This window comes from Henckelia pumila, chromosome 3 (assembly GCF_033568475.1).
Source record: "Henckelia pumila isolate YLH828 chromosome 3, ASM3356847v2, whole genome shotgun sequence".
Classification (NCBI taxonomy): Eukaryota; Viridiplantae; Streptophyta; class Magnoliopsida; order Lamiales; family Gesneriaceae; genus Henckelia; species Henckelia pumila.
This window is the reverse complement of record NC_133122.1, coordinates 43,413,879-43,434,427: the sequence shown is the minus strand read 5'-3', so window position 1 is coordinate 43,434,427 and position 20,549 is coordinate 43,413,879. Positions and strand designations below refer to the sequence as shown.

At 31.6% G+C, this 20,549-nt stretch overlaps 3 protein-coding genes across 3 annotated transcripts; 1 reads left to right on the top strand and 2 right to left on the bottom strand.

Moving 5' to 3' along the window:
* The first annotated feature begins 6,695 nt into the window (after window positions 1–6,695).
* Window positions 6,696–9,018, top strand: LOC140892608 (kxDL motif-containing protein LO9-177). The gene is made up of 3 exons (XM_073301551.1): window positions 6,696–6,834; window positions 6,924–7,076; window positions 8,569–9,018. Exons 1-3 carry the CDS (start codon window positions 6,719–6,721, stop codon window positions 8,669–8,671), a joined length of 372 nt encoding a protein of 123 aa, XP_073157652.1. The 5' UTR covers window positions 6,696–6,718; the 3' UTR covers window positions 8,672–9,018.
* A 201-nt stretch (window positions 9,019–9,219) lies between these two features.
* Window positions 9,220–13,879, bottom strand: LOC140893470 (probable receptor-like protein kinase At5g18500). Its single transcript, XM_073302537.1, has 8 exons — window positions 13,392–13,879; window positions 12,183–12,868; window positions 11,961–12,065; window positions 11,437–11,559; window positions 11,187–11,357; window positions 10,467–10,596; window positions 10,173–10,385; window positions 9,220–9,736 (listed from the first exon to the last, which is right to left on the bottom strand). The coding sequence occupies exons 2-8, from the start codon at window positions 12,845–12,847 to the stop codon at window positions 9,614–9,616; spliced, it is 1,530 nt and encodes a 509-aa protein (XP_073158638.1). The 5' UTR covers window positions 12,848–12,868; window positions 13,392–13,879; the 3' UTR covers window positions 9,220–9,613.
* A 3,742-nt stretch (window positions 13,880–17,621) lies between these two features.
* Window positions 17,622–20,060, bottom strand: LOC140890865 (glycosyltransferase BC10). Its single transcript, XM_073298999.1, has 2 exons — window positions 18,905–20,060; window positions 17,622–18,382 (listed from the first exon to the last, which is right to left on the bottom strand). The coding sequence occupies exons 1-2, from the start codon at window positions 19,469–19,471 to the stop codon at window positions 17,741–17,743; spliced, it is 1,209 nt and encodes a 402-aa protein (XP_073155100.1). The 5' UTR covers window positions 19,472–20,060; the 3' UTR covers window positions 17,622–17,740.
* Window positions 20,061–20,549: the final 489 nt, after the last annotated feature.

Genomic DNA, 20,549 nt, shown 5'->3' with positions numbered 1-20,549 from the left:
AAATCCCAGCATTTTTAATAGTATAAATGTAATGATTTTTTTGTCATATAATATTACATTTTTTGCATAACTGATAATTGATGTTTGTATTCGTGTCTAGATATGTTCAGAATATTTGTACATTTTAAAAAATTTAATAATATATATTTTGATCGATAGAATGATGGAGTATATACGTGATTTTATGTAATTAAAATATCATCATCGTTAGCTTTGCATGTCCCTTCTTGAACGTTATATAACATCGATCCATTCTTCAAATCGAAGTTAATCATATTCAAAATATAGACCTTAAAACCTAGAGTTGACTGCTGGCTTAAAAAGAACTATAGATATATACGTAACTAGCTAGCCAATGTTCGATTCACGATGTTGTAAAAGGTGATTGTTGGCTGCCAATATAATATTTCAACTTGTCCCACTAAATCAACATCCTACCCCTATATGTGGTTTCATTAATTGTTGTTCTGAGTTGATAAATTGGAAATTTGACTTTCCTGCTAAGCTAGCTTGTTGATATTACCGAGTTTTAATTGGTCTAATTACATAAGCTAGCACAGTCAATGTTCAAAGGTTGTATAATCTAATTAGATATAAAAGCAACTTTTTTGGGGCGAGCATGAGCATGCATGACACATAATTTGTCGAGCGTGAGTTATTTGACTAGTGTAGTTTGCAAACAACTTTTTAATTAGTCATACCAATATTTATTTATCTATCTATATATATATATTTATATCGAAAGAGAGCAGTCATCGATTTCTTCGTTTTTTTAATAAAAAAAATACATCAGCACAATGAATTTTTAAACATTGTACATGACATTGCACAAGAGTACTTCTACACAAAAATGAAAGCTACACTTGCATTGTTTCAACGCTTAAGACTTTGCCACAAGGACCAATATAATTAATGGTTTCTCATGAAATTACAACCATCATTAAATTGCTTTTGGAGAATTTAACAAAATAAAAATAAAAATAAAAATTGAGTTATTCTAAAAAAAATTAAAAATAAAAATTGAATTTGAAACTGGCGTAGAAGAAAGGATCATCAAGACAAAGTCAATATTAGGAAAAAAAAATTAATAACTACTGAATTACTTGAAAATAAATGAGCATTAGATTTAAATAATTTTCATTGAAATACAAAGCGATAATTCCAGTTAATGCATTCATTATTATTAATATATATCATAAAAACTCACATGAGACAATCTTAAGAGTTAATTTTGTGAAATTGATTGCATTCTCGACTTGATCTATATGAAAAAAATATTAATTTCACTTTATATATTGATCTGAAAAATCAGTCTAACATAACAAATATACTCTTAGGCACTGTTTGGTTTGATGTATGGTATAAGTAATATATAGATAAGTAGTATAATGTAATAAAAATAAATAAGAAATGATAGTTAAAATATTATTGGATTTGATTGATAGATTATGATTTATTTGATTTGATTGATTAAATTTTATATAAAAATGTTAAATGACTTTTTTGTCCTTTTAACAATAAATAAAATAAAAATTATATAATTTATAAGGGGTAATATAGTAATTTGAATTCAATGATTTGATTGATGTGAGATAAATAATTAATAATTTGATTGATGTAAAATAAATTGTTAATATATAGAAAAATAATATGATGAGAAGAACGTGGAATGAGATGAGATAAATTATACATATATTAGTAATATGATAAACAGAACGGTGTTTTATTAATTATATAGTCTAGATTAAAATTATGATGTAAGAGCTTACATCATGCATGATGCACCCTTTCGCTTGATCCACAATCCTCAAATCACAGGAAATTTGGTGAATCAAATTAGAAGGGTTGACTTCTTGGAATTTACGCCTTTTAAATAAATAATCGGGGGATTTGACTATTTTTTTTATAGAAAATTTAACTTTTGAGATATGTGGATCGGAGTGCGGACGATTTACGGTCTTTATTGTTCATGCGCCTTCGGATTAAAAAAAAATTACATATTCAGTGATAATAATTAATTCATATAACTCAATATTCGAGACTCAATTGTGACGAATGCATGTCTTGCTTCAAAAAAAGTTTTTATATTCTTTTTTCTAGTTTAGGCTAATTTAGAATATGATATTTTTGTTAAAATAAGTGGAATAGAATATTTTAAAATGTGTAGAATATAATTCTTATAACTATTATAACTTTTCTTCTTCTTTTTTTTTTTCTCTTGAAAAACAATATGACACCAACAACACAAAATCTTTGTGCCATTAAAATTGTAACGTTGGTCCGGTAATTTTGTTATTTTGTGATTTAAATATTTTAAGTTTTTAGATTTCAATTTTAGTCATATTTGATGTCACGTCAACGTCATATCGAAAAAATGACTAAATTGCAAAAAAAAAAACGAAAAATAAAACCAACAGATTGAAATTGAAATCTAACAATATAGAAAACTGAAACTGTAAAAAATTTTAAATTAACTTTTTTATGATGCCATGTGTACAGTAAATGCAATTGTAGGAGTAATTGTTCAGAAACTTCGTGAATTCGTTTCCCAACACAAACTCTGTTGATTTCTGATTATTAAAGTACCCCACGCAATGCAAATCAAAAAAAAAAAAAAATTGTTCTCTCTCTTTTTTAATGACAAGTCTTCGTTTGCACCCCAAGAAAGAGTGTCAAATAATCTCTTGATAAGCTCAAAATCCCTTCAAAAACGTCAGGTTTATGAATTAGATTCACGATTATTCTATGCTACATTTGGAGTATTTCTTCTCCATAATGTGGTCAAATATTAGTTCTTGGATCATCCACACACATGTCAATTTTCATAAAAATACAAGGGACTCACATGATCTAATGGTGTTGAATTAGGGGGTGAAACACTCTCGGTGTAGCATAGACTAACCCTTAAACACCTATACAGATTTTGATTGACTTGTTGTCTCACTTAGAGTCGTGTGTAGGGACGCGCGTAACCATAAATCTTTAATTCAGTGCACAAAATTTATACACGTACATACGCATAAATATAGAAAGATAATATTTAATTTAAATTTGGGAAAAGTACACTTTTAGTCTTTATACTTTCACATCAAAACGATTTTTTGTCCTTAAACATTTCAAAGTAACACTTTTAGTCCTTAAACTTTACAAATTGCAACACAATTAGTCCTTATAATTTTTTATGATTAAATATATTTTTGGGGACTAATTTATTATATTTTTAAATTATAGGTTCCTAAATAAAATAAACATGAAAAATAAAGATCATAAATAATCACATATCTACAACATAAATATTTTTTTAGTAACATTTTTATTCTTTTTTATATTAATGTTATTTTATGTAAATAAAATTTATTACGGTTTTTTTATTTAAACAAAAAATATTTACTTTATAATATGGAGTTTTTGCATAAAAATCATCGAATATATTTTTAAAATTATAATATCCTATAAATATTTTAATAAGCACATTTCTTAATGTGTTTTCTAATAATTTTTTAAAATAAAATTTATTCAATATCTTTGATACTAAATAATTGATTTGACATCAAATCTGATTAATTATTTAATTTTATTTAATAATAAGATACAAACTAGATAAATTTTCTTAAAATATCAAATATAAATATGTAATATATAATTATGTTTGCAAATATTAAACATTAATAATAAATTACAAAAAATAAAAAATACATATGGTATAAAAATTAATCTTGAAAATATAATTTTAATTTTAGTTTTTACTTTTTTTTCAATTTGAATATAAGATAAAACATAAAATATTTCTTAAAAAATAGAGTTTCATTTACTATTTTTATGTTTTATCTTTTCACAATATTTTATTATTAACTTTATTCATTTTTAGTCCCTAAAATTTAATAACATCATAAATTAGTCCTCACAAATATATTTAACTATAATATAAATGACAAGGACTAATTTTGTTATAATTTTTAAAGTTTAAGAACTAAAAGTGTTGTGTTGAAATGTTTAGGGACCAAAAGAGTTTTGATATGAAAGTATGAGGACTAAAAATGTATTTTTTCTTTAAATTTAGTTTTTAATAAACAAATTAAAAATCAATAGGGGTTGATTTTGTATGTCGTGGCTTATGTATTATGAAACTCGTTGATACAATTTACAATGTAATTTGATTTTCATTTACAGTGTACCAAGTGAAAACTAAAATTCGCATTTATTCTATGTTTGTGTCATTTCTCAATAATTTTCATTTGCTGCTGTAATCTTGTTTTGAATTGTTGCAGGGGATAATGGTAGATTTTAATCTATGCTGGAAGGAGTGTTCCAAGTTAATTTATATATATTAGTTCATAACTCGATATATATATTTTCTAGTGTAGATTGATTTAGAATTAGAATTTTGATTGATTTGTAATATTGAAATTGTATATTAAATTTTATTTTAGAAATTTTAAATTTTGATTTATTTATAATATTGAAAATTTGTATATAATTTTTTTTTTGTTTTATATTTGAGCAACGACAACGGATAAAATCCATTGTCTTTGTCATTTTAAAACTGTTGTAATTTTCGGTGTTGTGAAAAGTTTGATATATGACAACAGATAAAAACCGTTGTTTTTTCAAGGCAACAACAACGGATATCTGTTGTCGTTGGGTATACTTTTCACAACACGTAAAAGTACAACGGATCCGTTGTCGTTTGCCGTTTTTGGTGTAGTGTCTTAATATTTAAATATATACTAGTATTTCGTTGCACGCGTTGTGCGCTCGTACGGTTAATTTTTTAACGAAAAAAATTGACCTTAAGACAGAACACACAACTCGTGCAACGGAATAGAAAAAATTAAAAAAAAGTGTAAAATAAAAAATAAACAAGAACCGTTTTTTTCTAAACAAATAGTCAAAAAAATGCAATTAATATATCAATTACAAAGCGAGTGATATTTTCGTAAATAAAAAAACATCCAAGGACACAAAATGAGTGTCATTTTTATAAATAATAAAACATCTAATTGCTAAAAAAATATGAAGCCATGTAAAATGACTAATTTGCCTAATAATTTTGGTTTTATTAAAAATTAAATTAAGATATAGTGATAATTTCAGATCAAGATTCATCAATCAATTGAAACTCTAGTAATCACAATATATTTCAAATCCTTATAATTAGAGTCGTTAATTTGGGTTAGGTCCGCCGGGTCGTTCCGCCCTGCCACACAATTTAAGTGGGTTGGATTGAAATTTTTTCAACCCAACTAAAATTGGGCCTAGGTGGGCCAACCCGCCTATAACCACGACCCGCGCGGGTTGGCCCGCCGCGGGCCTGAAAAATTATATTTTTATTGTAATATATGTATTTTTTAATGAAAATTGTGAATTTTTTTGTATTAATTATTTTATATAAAATTTACACGTATGAAATCAATAATTAAAATTTTTATTCATATGTTTCTATTAATATTTATTTATGAAATGAAATTTATAATTAATTATAATAATTTTTATTTATTTTTATTTGTAGTAAGCCAGCCCGTGGATCGGCCCGCCTAACCCACAACCCACAACCCACATTGAGTTGGGTTGGGTTGAAGATTTCTAGCCCGCCAAGATGGTGGGCCAGCCCACCCTCGACCCGCCAAAATATGGAGTTTTGGTGGGTCGGTCCACTTCATCATAAGTTGGTCCGTCTGACAGTTCTACTTATAATATCAATGGTGTTTGAAATTCATTGTGATTATAGTGTAAAAAAATAATTGATGGATTTGAGTTTCTTATTAAGTTATTTACCGGTATTTAACTTATTGAACAATGAAAATTATTTAAAATAATAAATTATAAATTTCATGACCCAATCTAAATTCAACATTAATTTTGTAACATAACCAAATATATTACCTAGCGTTTGGCACATGTTTGTGTGCTGTGTGACAGAAAGGTCTAATTTTAAACTTTTACTGTAATTAGTTCTTACGATTATTTTTAATTATTTTTAAATTTTCAAATATATATAATTTTCTTCCGAAGATTTCCATAATTAAAAAAAGTCATCATCCAGTGATATTTATGTGTGTAAAATTTCATACCCAATAACCTATGATAAAAAGTTACAACTGTTACTAATACTATTAATACAATATTATAAACATTTTAAAAAGTTTTTCAGACTTATTTTTTTAAAAAAAAATTTAAAAAAAATTCAAATGTATCATATTTTTACCAAATTAAAATTATTGGTCAAAAATAAAAAATTAATTATATACACAAATATATAATACCATACAAAACTATAACATACAATTCATCTAATCTATGTCACGATCAATAGTATGTTTTTTAACGGAAAACCGCGATCTTTGTCCATCACTTATGTATTTGATAAACTCTCGGCTTAACGGAGTACCATGTAAACTACACTCAATAAATCTTGTATGATAGAGTTAGAGTGGATCGAAAAAATATTGATAGAGAAAATGCAACTGTTTTGTAAGTACTGTTTTGTTTATTTAAAAATAACAGAAAAGTTTCGTAATTACTGTTTTGTTTATTATTTTTGTCTCAACTCTAACCCAATCAGTAAAATCGTAAAACAATTGGTAAAAGATGCACAGGCCCAATAAAACAGCCCAGACCCAATATTTAGAAGCCCAAAGTTGGCCCAAGGTACTGTAGTTTACCCTGTTCAATTCTGCTGGAAGTTCTTCAGCTCACCGCTGGGTCAGTGAGATTGAAAATGGCGAATGCCGAAGGCGAATCGATTAGGACCGCATCCGAAGAAATTTCGAGACGGTTCAAAACCCTAATTGATTCCCGGGATTTGGATTCCCTGAAGCAATCCCAGCACCTCATGTACGTTTATGATCGTGCACCATTTTGCATTCTTGTTTCTGTATTTTGAAGTTAATTCATGGTTTAACCTTGGGAAAAAAATGTTGCAGATTGGGGAGATTGCAGGACAGCAACGCTGTATTGTCGCACTTCAATGAATATTCCGAAAATTGTTTTGCAGATGTGTCTGCCGATTTTTCCAGGAACACCCGCCTCTTACGATCCATGAAATCTGATCTCGATTACATCTTTCAAAAGCTTAGGTGCGCAATCTTTCATTTCCTGCAGTAATTTTTTCTGGTAAATTTGTTTGAAATTCACGCGGTATGTGTGATTTGAGCTGATTCTTTGTATTTATTAATGTGTTTTGTGATCCCCGATGATTATCTTTCTTTATATTCAATGGTTTCCAGAATGGGCATTTTCTAGAATTAAGAAAGAAAGATGGTTTCTTGTTGGGATGTGAAATTTCTACATCATCTCTTACTTGTGAGTAGCTTGTTAGAAATTCCACAGTTATCATGTCAACAGTCAACCAGATCATATTCAGGCGGACTCGGAAATTTTGATAGAGCCAACATATGTATTATTGCGAAAATTTTTGCATGATATTTGTAGATGCAAATTTGTGGGTGGGACTGCCTTTTTTCACATTCGGCCCTGTCCATATTGGTTGCGATTGGTTGCTTGGATATCTGTTCTTCATCTTGTTCTGTTTGAATTCATATATAATGACTTCTTTACATGTTTGTGTTGGGATGGATACGCGTTTTAGCCTTCATGTTTTGCTTGTTACCCTTTTGGTCACTTGTGTCGTCAAGATTCTTTACGCATTTTCAATCCATTTGGGCATATACCTAAATGGTTCTTAATGTATGGATTTTCTGAAGATTTGCTTTGAGAAAGAAATTATGCTACGTTTGATAAAGAAAACTGCAGCAAATATATGGCAATCATCCATCTGAATCCCATTCTAAAATCTAACATAAGACTTAAATCCTTGTTTTTTATTTGAGAAATTTTAACACCATTGTAAGTGGTTCTGTGTAATTTATTGTAAGTAATTTTCTCAAAACAATTTTCTGAGTAATTCTTTTATGATAATCTCAGCATATTCTTATTAATATTTTATCTTGTTATGTGCAACCTACCTTCGGCAGCTCGACGCATCTAGTTTCGGTGTTGCTAATGGTTAGAATATATGGAAGGAAATCTATAATTCGATCAAAGGACTTGTTTGTTTCTGAAATGGGGTGAAACTGTTGTATGGTGTGTGGCATTTTTAGTTTTTTGTCTGCAACCTTCATTTTAGTCATTGAATTAATTTCCAACAATCAATCCCAGTCCTTTCCACATAATGTTCCGATGTTTCCACCAAAAATTTTCAATGTAAGGTAAGAATGACTAAAAATTAATTTCGTTATACAATTAAATGATTACTGGACCAAAATAAATGGTGATATGAAGTTTATATATGACGGTTTATTGGAAAATAGTGAATCTTCTAGTTTTTGTAACTAATAAACAAAATTTGAAATTTATGTATTAGTTTCTGTCAAAATATTTTAATTGGGTAAACATGTATGCAAAGGAGTGGTACCCTCCTCCTACGTTAATTAATTATTATCACTGCCCATTGCCTAATGTTATTTTGCTTAGCTATGTTGAACTGCATGACTCATCTTTTCCAGAAACAAGTAAAGCCTACATGCTTGTCAAAATAGTTTACCCTTGTAATTTGTTTTCAATTCTTAGGAGCCTGAAGACGAAGTTATTAGCTGCCTATCCAGATGCATTTCCTGATGATTCAGCAATGGATGCCCTTGACCAAAGACCGGACCTCGAATTGCCTAGGTGACTCGGCACGTGTAACAAAGTATTCTTTCTTCTTTCCGGGATGTGTCCAAATTTTCAAGAAACTTCTTGTTCATCCAGCGCTGCTCTTTTAAGTCACGGCAGGATACCTGTGTGGTTACTACTACATGCTATCTTTCATTGTCGTTCAAGTTGTGTAGCAAATGGATTCAAGTGTCTAACTTTCTATAGATGTGAGAACTTGGATTACTATCACGGGGAGGTAGTGTTGTGTAACTGCTTCAGTGTCAACCCGAATTCTACTGTTATTGTACATATCAGATTTGTTGAATATGTTGAGCAGATTTGTTGAATATGTTGAGCCATTTCGAATCCTATGCATATTGGTTTTTAGCATCATGAGAGAACATCTAATTTTTATTTTTATTTTTTTAAAAAAAATTAACCTTTACTGGATATACATACTGTAGAAAACAGGTTTTTGCATTGTAATTTTAGAACACCGAGTGTTTTGATGGTTGAGTTCATGTTAGCATTAGCGAAGAAGTTAATAATATTCATCATTAAAAAATCCAAATAAATTTGATTGGCAATGAAACAAAACATACAGGATTACAATGTTAAATAGCTAAAGAAAGAATCAGCATAGATGTATACAAAACCTCTGTTTTTCTCATGTTCCTCACATCCTGATAGCCATTGGAAGTCAATCCTCATCACTGACTATTTAAATACAAGAACATGAATGCTGGGAGAAGAGGAAACACATTTAAAAATGGAAAATAAAAACGAAGAAAGAACGGGATACGAAATCCTCTTCTCACCTATACATACATATAGTTCACTGATTTCACCGACCAGTGCCTTTACACAGCATCTTCTTGAGCAGACAATGCGTCCCAGATCGAAATTGTTTTGTCAGAACGAGTCCTCTTCGGTTCGAAAGATTGATGTTGGTGGAATGCAAGTGAGTCTTTGGTTATGTTCAAGAAATCCTTGAGCTCTCTGTCCTCAGGTCTTGGTTGTCACTTTTATCTGTGTCGTAATTATCTTGCTGATGCTCACTCTCTTGGCTACTTGTTGCTCGATTTCTTTTGTGCCTTCGATCCTATAGAATCCAAGAACAACCATAACTTCAAAGTGATATAGCACAAGGGATAAAACATCCCGTTGAGAGTTTATTTATTGTGAGATATGAACACAAACACACAGAAGAATAACAAGATACATTAACACAATGCCTTAAATAAGTGAACAATGAAATTAATCCAATTCATTAACTATTTATCTGCACAAACACGGGGAACGACGCAGCAAAGACTATTTTGACTTTTGAGACCTTGACACATGTTTTTCGAAAGCTAGAAGCAGTGACAATTTCATAACTATATATGGCAAGTTTGATAAAACGAGATCACTTGAAAAACATGAAAGAAGCATCTTTCGAAGGAATATAAGCTTTGTCCAAATAGAAACACAAAAGTTTAAGCTGAGATGGCAAAAAGATCACTTGAAATTTTTGCTTAAAGAATTGGAGAACTGACCTCTCTTGGTATGGGATATTCTTCTGATTCAAGCATTCGGACAACCTGGCTCATCTTGGGTCTCTTGTCAGAATCCGGGTCAACGCATCTCAAAGCAGTCAAAAGGGCCTTTTTAAGGGCGCGGGTCGATGGCCTTGTCTCTATGTTTGGATCTACCACTTCCTCTGAACGCCTACTTCCAACCATCATTTTCAACCAGTCAACCAGATTAACCTGCAGTTGAAAGCTTTACATAAAATGCAACTAGACCCCTAGGCAATAAATAATACGCAAGAGCAAACAACTGATTGATACCTCTGATGAAGGCCGTCCATAGTCTACCGGATCCCTTCCAGTAATCGCTTCCAACAGCACAACCCCAAAACTATACACATCACTCTTTTCATTTAAAAGTCCGGTATTTGCATATTCTGGAGCCACGTACCTGAGAAATATTTGAATATAAACACAGTTAACATTGGGCATGAAGAATGTTTGATAAATGGAGATTGACTCAAGAATTTAGCAGGGAAGACAAATTTATTAATTATAAGAGATTAATTTCGATTTTAGAATAAACTAAATGTGATATTTGAATTTTTTTCCCACTTGTGGGACTACCTGCTTGCCTTATCTGGTTTCTTGATTCATCTAAACGACCTACAGGACCCAGGACATGCTATAGTACTAAGGTAGTGTTTGGGATAGCTTTTAGGAAACACTTCTCAATTTTTCTTTCACAAAGTTTCACAAATTCAAAATTTTGTGAACAAAAAGTTGAGAAGTGCTTTCCAAAAGCTCACCCAAACACTACCTAAACATCGTGACCAATAGTAATAATACAACTCAAATCCTCTATATCGTATAGCAACCCAAACGCTATCTTAGATTATAATGCCACGCAAACAGTGACATAATAAAAGAAGGTAGTCATTGCACTCCAACAATTTTGATACAATGCTTGACAAATTGTAACAGATCGATAGCTCAATCGCCACGGAGAAAAACATTAATTAAAGTTATAAAAGAACTAACCCAAAGGTACCCATCACTCGGGTGGCAATGTAACTTTTCCCTGCACCAAGCAGCTTAGCCAGACCAAAATCGGAGACCTTGGCATTGAATTCTTCATCTATCAGAATGTTGCTCGACTTTATATCTCGGTGAACCACTTTGGGTTCAATTGCCTCATGCAAGTAGGCAAGACTGCAAGATGCATACTCATGTTATGAGTGAAGAAAAAAAATAAACCAAAAAAAGTAACAACGAAGTTCACCCAACTTACGCTTTAGCTGTGCCAAGGAGAACCTTTATCCTAGCCTCCCAAGTAAGAAATCCATGGTGCCGCATAGCTCCATGTAGCCACTGTTCTAAATTGCCATTGTTTACATACTCGTAAACTAGCATCCTAAAACAATAAAATTAAGTTCAGCAAGAGCAATTTAAGATGTTAAGAAAGAGTGATTATCACAAGCAACAAATATAGAAACTAATATTTCGTTTTGATGTCTGCTCCGGCTCTACATCATAGGTTCGTTAGACTACGATGGAATTTTCATTTTAAACAATCTTCTAAATGCAATCACAATGTAACCTGCTAAAGGCAAAAAAAAAAAAAACATTATATAATCTATCTGTGTGAATTGAAGGGCGACGAACAAATTCAAAAGAGTTACGCGAAACAGCAAATAAAGAAACTCTATCGTGGATTAACAAGCCAACTTACAACTACAAAAACTAGACATGATTTTATGCATGTGTATGGGTTCCTTCGATACATGGCCAATAGCTATGAGTTAAGCGAAATACCTAAGAGTTCCTTCGATACAATATCCCAGAAGCCGAACTAAGTTTTTGTGACGCACATGGCCAATAGCTTCAACTTCCACCCCAAATTCTTTTTCCGCTTGACCTCTGGATTTGATAGATATAAACACACACATATATACAGAGAGAGATTAGAAAGTTATCTTTGTAGAAAGTAAACATATATAAAGAAGATAAAATATCACAAAAAAATTCTAAACTTACAGGTTGTTGAGGAGCTTTTTAATGGCCACGGGAGCACCATTAGCGAGCTGTCCTCGGTAAACAATTCCATATCCACCCTCTCCTATAACATTTTCCTTTGAAAATCTATTTGTTGCAAGCTCGAGATCTCGTAAAGTAAACCAATGACCCCAGCCCAGATGAGAAAATTCAGGGAGGCCGCTTAGAGGAGATGGTGCAGTTATTGGATGTGACGAAGAAGGCTTATATACTGTAAAAGTCCCAGAACTCCCTTCATCTCCGGATTGTGATCCACAATAGTCTTTATCAACATTGTGGAAAGAACCTGTTTGACTACTGTTATCTGAATTCTTTACTTTAGGAATTCCTAAATGGACCAAAACCTTGTCTGATTCTTTGTCGCTTGATTTGTCATGAATTGTGAGAAGAATTCCATCATGTGGAACAAATCCATCGCTTGATATTTGCTCTACTCTCACTTCTTTAATTTCCTTTGAAACAGCGGGTATTTGGCTGAGGGGAAGCTTTTCTTGAGCTTTTCTTGATTTCTTACGTGAGGTAAGATAAAATGTTAACGCAAACAGGATTACCACAATCAAGAACCCAACAATAATTCCTATAATTTCCCAGACCTTGAGACCGAAGATGCCGGAACTCTTAGAGAGTTGTGTATCAAGATTAGACATTCTTTAGGATGCACAAACCACCTGTAGAATCGGCACAAAGGACACCAGAATTTAGTTCAAATTTGGTAAGCACAAACGAGTATTAAATTGAGACCATAACATAAGACTGTAACAATACTCAATCCCGTCTTGAACAATTTTACTCTCTCTGAGTTCTTTGAAGAACTATTATACCAAAGGTAGTTATTAACCAGCTAAATCCAACACATAACAAACTACTAAAGAATTTAACAGACCGATAAAAAAAAATAAAGAATTAAACAGTATTGATGGGGAGAAAAGGTAAACATAACCATACAGAAACAGTCAAAAACAAGTAAGTACACTACCAGCGCTATGTAAACAAGACCCAAGATTATATATCATGTCCTATATCACTGCTTGCCAATTGCAACATCGTACCAACACAGAATTAAGATGAGAAAGATGTTCCCATTAATCGAATTTACCCAACTCAAACGGAAAAAAAAAAAACAAAAAAAAAAAAGAACTTGAACTTGGAGAAAATATCCCATCTCGAAAATCTTTTCATGATGTTACCTACCTTAGAACAGGATGCACAAGAGAAACTTTCAAATCCCAGATCTGGAAAAACCCATCTCTATATCATCACCACGAACAAGAGAAAAAATGGCTTCAGAACAGATCTATATCCAAGAAAGCTCAAAAATCCACAGTGACAAAGCCCACATTCAAGAATTCCCCAAAAATCAAATCTTTGCTCAAGACCTCTCAAATGGAAAACATACACACATTCTGCTTGTAAGTAACAAAGAATCACCAAAGATTACAGCTTTACAACATCACCACTCCCTAAAGCCCCTGACCCAGTTGACAAAAACAAAACCGCTGCGTTTGCAAAGAATGTACAGGTGCATAGAATGCTAAATGTCACAGATAAATTAAATGTGCCATTAATGATTTGATAATTGTTGTTAGTGGTGAGGAATGAATGTATATGTATATGTATACATTATATTATATGGAAGATAAAGAGTGGAGTTGTCAGTGGTAGGCCATTAGAAAATGGCTTATAACAATTACACAAACGGCAGTAGAACGGAAGATAAAGCATCATCCTTCCACTATAACAATAAAAATAAATAACATTACCTTCTGAAAATTACTGTTTTTTTTACTAGAAACGTATATATATGACTTGCACTGTTTTTTTACTAAAAAAATCATTATCAACTCTGTCAAAGAAAGTAAAGGGCAGTGAGATTTGGTAGCTGCATTTGCCATGAAAGAACTGGAATATATTTTTCTTGAACTCGTCAAAATTTGTGGTTGAAAATGGCCGTTAAAAGGTAGGTTAATATGAAATAGTTAATCTAAAAAGGCAGATTTAAGCAATATTTTACATCGTTGGCGCTGAAAGTTGGACTACTTTTTGCCTTGCGTACAGGGAGATAAATACAAAAAGTGGGAAATAATAATAAATAGATAAATGTATATATATAGAGATACATATATAAATGAACTTTGATTTCTTGAATTAAAGAAAGCATGCCACTCATGCCATTCCAGCTGGATTTTTGTTAGCTGGTGAATTTAATATTTTATCTGCTTATATATCTTATTATATATTTCTTTTTCAGCATATATATTTGTCATGTTACTTTGTATTATTATAATATAATTTAAAATAGCAATAATAATTGTTTGGGTCATCAAAACTAATCTTGGTATTTCTAATGTTTTAAAATCCAAGAAATATTATTTTTTTTATGAATGACTAAGTTTTTAACGAGGCTTTATGCATATCATTACAGAAAAAACGAACCATGTCAAAAAATTTCATGAAATATATTTTTGAGACATATTTCAAAGCTTCGAGGATTGAAAGGTCAATCGAATATATGCTAGAGATTGGTATATTCTATAGTCATATGGATCTTTTTACATGTGTATCGTGGTCAACATACACAAATTGTAGAGTAAAGAGAGTTTTGATATAGTTTCAAAGAGTTTTTGTGAACTTCGATTTTAGATGGTTGTCATTCATTGATAAAAAAAAAGTCGTCGTAACTAATTGTATCGTTGATTGTTTAAGTTCATTAGAGGCCATCTAATTCGATCATCTAAGATTAGGGCTGACGAAAAATATCGAAATATCGTCATATTGTCTTTATCATACCAAAAAAAAAAAAAATCGTATATACCAAAAATTTCGGTACATATCATACCCAACCACCCCTATCTGGAACTAGTCTATGAACTTTCATATTTTTATTTTCTTATGATGTAATATAATATATTTGCATTCTTATTTATTTTCGTGTCTCTTATGATAATGTTTAGACATTTATAATAGTAAATAAATAAATTACCTGCTCCTCAACGCTGTTAAGACTTAAATCAATCGTTGAAACGTTGCACGATTAATGCTTACCACACCGTATAGTAATTAAGGAATTCTATCAATCATCATTAACCATTCTACCTATATTATATTAGGCTGCGTTTACTTTAAGAGATGAGATTGTGAAAGGATAGATTAAAATGTGATTATTATTATAATTTGATAGGATATGAAATGGTTACGAAAAAAAAATAATATGTTTAGTTTGATGGATTAATTTGGGATTGATTTTTTTTCATCTTTTCACCATGTACAAATTTATAATTCATTCTAAAATTTAGGATTAAGAATCATTTCTAAATCCTATTATTAACGGGCTTAAGGATTTATAATGATTTTTAATTTTGCAACTAAACATAGGATTAGTCCGTATTAATAATGTTATCCCTCGTTTATCAAGCCAAGTAAACGCAGCCTTAATAATTAATCAATACCATGGGGTGTTTTTTTTTTTTTTTGGTCATTATCATATCATAATAAGTAAATGGATAAAATAATATTACCATGGGGTGTTTTTTTTTTTTTGGTCATTATCATATCATAATAAGTAAATGGATAAAATAATATCTTTTTTTAGGCTGCGTTTACTTGACTTGATAAACGAGGGATAACATTATTAATACGGGCTAATCTTATGTTTAGTTGCAAAATTAAAAATCATTATAAATCCTTAAGCCCGTTAATAATAGAATTTAGAAATGATTCTTAATCCTAAATTTTAGAATGAATTATAAATTTGTACATGGTGAAAAGATGAAAAAAAAATCAATTTCAAATTAATCCATCAAACTAAACATATATTTTTTTTTCATAGCCATTTCATATCCTTATCATAATAATCACATTTTAATATATCTTTTCACAATCTCATCTCTTAAAGTAAACACAACCTTATTTTTAAAAAAAATTATACTCAAAAATCTTATCTTAATAAATGGGTAATCTTATAAATGTCTATAAACAATGAGTCATCATAGCTAATTAAGAATTCATAATTGTACAAGGTAACCGACCCCGAGACTCGCATTTAACCACTTAAATGCCAATTGGGTCTGCTTGATTTGTTTTTTTTTTTTAAAAAAAATAAATGTAAAAAAGAAGAAGGTGAAAATGCCAATAAAATTTGGATTATTTTGTAAGATTGTTCCTAAAAGTATCGGATCGTGCTATGCAAAAGACTGTTAAATTAAAACCCAAAAACAACGGAATGCAATATTTAAATTAAAAAAAATATTGTTAATATTTCTTACCAAACTGATTTTGTATTTAGGTCAATGAGCAAATGCTTTTGCTTTTACTTCAATCCTACCAATATCGTTAGTTAAATTATATTGGGTTTAAATTTGCATGAACTTTTTTTAATAAAAAAAATAGGCTTATTTATGAGATGGGTTGAACCGATTCATATTTATAATGACAATTAATATTTTTGAAATAAAAATGAGTACTTAAATAAAAGATTTGTCTCATAAAATTGAGATGTAATTCGGCTGTGGTCCAACTCATTGTTATTGGCTAAAAATTAAATAATACAGTTGTTAATGATGTAATCGAATGTAGGGCCCCGAAAAAGCTGGAAGAACTTGCATGATATAATTGACATTTCTTGGTAAGTATGTCACAAGTTCATACCTAATTATAATATGACAAACTCGGAACTCCTATTTAAATCACACCTCCCAATTTGTCTAGACCCTCCCATAAACAAATTAAAACATCTCTTTCAAGTTATGAAACTCCATTATATTGAAAATATATATATATATATATATATATAAAAGTAAAACAACCATAACATTAATCTTTAATATTCTTAGATACAATTTTATGAACCCACAAAGGCACAAAACACGCATCACTCCAATTCACACAATTAACGCTGGAGCAAGCAAACTCGGCTAGAGCTTGAACTGCAGAATTTACTTGTTTTCGAATATGCGCAATATCTTCAAACACATTTTCCAGTAATAGCATGTTCCATTATATTGAAATATATATTATTTGAATCCTCAATTGTTTTTTTGATTCCAAAGTTCGCAAGCCGTCGCGAGCGCCGATATTCGACTAAGTCGAACCAAAACAGTGTATGGTAGAATTTTTAAAAAATACTTCTCAGCTTTTCTTTTTCAAAATTTTAAAATTTTGTGAAGGAAAAACCGAGAAGTGCTTCCTAAAAGCTCTCTCAAATACTATCTAAATATAATTATGCCACAATTCGAACTTTGAATCGATCGAGCCAAACTCAAACCCAGATCCAAACCGAAAAATATGAAAACAAGAAAAATGCTAACATTAGGTTCGATTGGATTTGTTTGAACAATCATTAACATGTTATAGACATTTACATACAGCTAATAAAACAGGCAAAGGTCTCTTTTTTCAGCCATTGTGTTGCAGTCCAGGCATGAGTATAAAAATATCGGCTCTGTGCATTTACATTAAAAAATATCGCAATTCAAGAGGTCTACAAAAGATTGTAAGAAAAAGGGTGAAAAAATAGGACCCTAATCCCTGTAACATAAGAATATCTAAAATCCCATAACCTTTGATGTTAGATTCAATAAAGGTTCCAAAGCACTGTCATCAAATTTTCTTGCAAAGAGGTAACAAATACGCGTCTTCTCGGAGTTGTATGAACACAATGTGCCGTTGTTCCTGATCGACTGTAAGAAGCTCTCTGTTATGTTAACGGCTGAGAAAGACGCAGGATGGGGGGCAATCTGCGACCAATCAACATAGGTAATGGTTCGGTTCGCGGTAAGGGAACCATGGAACATGTGTAAAAAGGTTGGAATGTAATGCTCATCAGGATAGCAAGAAGGTGTACAATACTTCTTGAAGATTCTGTAATATTTGGTGTCAGAAATAACCTTGATTGCTAGAGTTCGATGAAGTTCGAACCATTGAGACCCTTTTCTCCAGTCGGCAAGCTTAACGTCCGGTCTCATGCTGCGGCTGTACCGGCCACGGCCATAACGAGAAGGGTCGTCGTAGGACTCCACAAAACTATGGGTTGATTCAATGAGATAACTGTAGATAACTGGGAAGTTGTAAACTGGAATACAACTCTCTGACAGGAGGATGAACCGCTCGTTCGAGAAGTCGAGAAGGGCATTTGCTAAAAGTCGTTTCTCTGCATCAACTAGGGATACTGATCCCCATTCGACACCCTGCAAATAGATGAATTCGATGAGGTTAATACCAAGAAAAGAGTGTGGTAAACTTTAGGAGTTGTCCTCCCCGCACCAGCATAATAGATAGTATCTTAAAATGGCAAAACCACAAAATGATAATCTAAATTTGGAAATATGTTGACGTCAACATGTATCAGCACAAAAATTCATCCAGTTACCTCCAAAATTCATCAAATGTTCGCATGTCGTTACCAATATAAGAAAACTCTGCAAGATATGGTGTGACTTCTAGATTATATGTTTATGACTGCATGTAACTATAAAAGCCCTTCGTCTATCTTTCTAGCGCTCAACGAAAAAGTAAAGCCACTGCATACTTCCAATCTCAGTGCAAGCTAGTTTCCTATATGAACATGATATCTTACACATGACTAAAATGGAATAATCACAAATACTAAACAAACAAAACAGTTAAGCATTCTCCACTGGTATCAAACCAAAATGATTTCATGCCACATCAATCTACTAAAGAATGCATCATTTCTCAATAAATTGTACCTGACTAGGGATATGTCGATTGTAGAAGACAGAGTCCTCGCTAACATTCAGATCAAACCTCGGATGTGTGTGCATATAAATCGAATACTTTTCCACATCTTGGCCCTTAAAGAACCTCTCCCACAGTGGTAACATCGGTAACGGGCCTCTAGTCAAGAACATGAATGCCACCCTCGGAACTTTCTTGAAAGGAAACTCTTCCTTTTGAGGCACCATCGATGCCCTCCAAAACAACTCCCTATCCGTCATCCCATGGCTCAAATTCCTCGGTCTGATGAAACTATCTATGCTAAGGCAATCCTCCCTTTCGTATTGAGCCTCTATCTGCGGAGTCTCAACACTAAATTGCATGGAATCTATGTAACTATGGCTAAAAGTAAACCGATCATCCTGGATGGTTAAATAACGATTAATGTGAGAACTAGAAACTAGACCTATAACTACTCCCACTACAAAAACTATCAAAGTCGAAATGAGCTTCAACAAACTGATTGATGAGTCCACCGCAGTCATCACCGATGAATTGAAACCTTTCTCCGGGTCATCTTTCTCCCTGCTTTTCGCCATCACCGATGAGTTTTACTACCTTTCGCTTCTATTTCAAATCGCCCCACTTGTTTATGCAAACTTTTTGCCAACCAACAAACCCAAGATTGAATCTTTATATTGAATTTTCAAAACCCAATAAACAAAATTCAAAACCCGCTTCAGTAATACATCCCAGCTCAAAAGTGGGCAAGGCAAAATCAGACTATGATCAAAGAGAGACTCAAAATTGTACAAAAGAGGATCCCACCCAAAAAAAAAAAAATCAAATCTTTAATCGTGCCACCACTCCAAATTCGAATCGGATCTTCAGCAACCAACCTCGACTAGCCGAAAAAGTGGATCATCAAAATACCCACAAGAGAGAATTCAGAAGAAAAGAAAACATAAAATTGATTGGAAAGAGGGATAAAAAAAACGATGAATATAAATATGGAAGGCAAGAGAGCGCAAGAGAAAGGAGAAGGAACGTGGGTATGCGAATATCTTGAATGGGTCGGAACTGGGTGTGCGCTGTAGAAAGAGCCCCACGCAGAGATTTTGAATTTGTCGTAAGAGATTGGATGCATTTGTTGACATTGTTAAAGGTATGAGGAAAGCGGCAGCCAAATTACCTTTGTGAATTGTGAGAGGGGCGACAATCTCAAAGCATCATGGTGACTTTATTCTTAAAAAAGACTACGCAGGTCTATTGCGCCGTTTTTTATTATATATTTATAATAAAAAATAATATTTTTAACCTTAATATTTTTTTTTTTGGATTGTTCTAATAAGATATTTATGTCACAAAATTAACTCATAAACTATTTCATAATAGTTTTTGTGCTTGAAAAAATCAAATTTATTCTTACATCATATGGAATCACTATAACAAGATAAGGACATTTTATTTTACCTTTTTTGTAATAAAAATTTGCAACCCAAATTATTTATGGTAAATTTACTTTAAATTCCTAAACCCAAAATTAAATTTGTGTTCAGTCTCTGAAAAAAATAGGTGTTTAAACTCTCTGATCCACATAAAACTTTTTTTGTACTCCCTGGACCCACATATTTTTCTCGGATGAAAGTCGATACAAAACATTGAAAATATGGTACA

Bases quoted from the DNA above. Each gene is read 5' to 3' on its own strand.
- LOC140892608 (XM_073301551.1), top strand. From the start codon at position 6,719: ATGGCGAATGCCGAAGGCGAATCGATTAGGACCGCATCCGAAGAAATT. The intron at 6,835-6,923 runs GTACGTTTATGA...AAAATGTTGCAG, and splicing joins AAGCAATCCCAGCACCTCAT to ATTGGGGAGATTGCAGGACA. The intron at 7,077-8,568 runs GTGCGCAATCTT...TTCAATTCTTAG, and splicing joins TACATCTTTCAAAAGCTTAG to GAGCCTGAAGACGAAGTTAT.
- LOC140893470 (XM_073302537.1), bottom strand. From the start codon at position 12,847: ATGTCTAATCTTGATACACAACTCTCTAAGAGTTCCGGCATCTTCGGT. The intron at 12,066-12,182 runs GTAAGTTTAGAA...TATCAAATCCAG, and splicing joins AAAAAGCTCCTCAACAACCT to AGGTCAAGCGGAAAAAGAAT. The intron at 11,358-11,436 runs GTAAGTTGGGTG...TGCATCTTGCAG, and splicing joins CTCCTTGGCACAGCTAAAGC to TCTTGCCTACTTGCATGAGG.
- LOC140890865 (XM_073298999.1), bottom strand. From the start codon at position 19,471: ATGGCGAAAAGCAGGGAGAAAGATGACCCGGAGAAAGGTTTCAATTCA. The intron at 18,383-18,904 runs GTACAATTTATT...ATCTATTTGCAG, and splicing joins ATCGACATATCCCTAGTCAG to GGTGTCGAATGGGGATCAGT.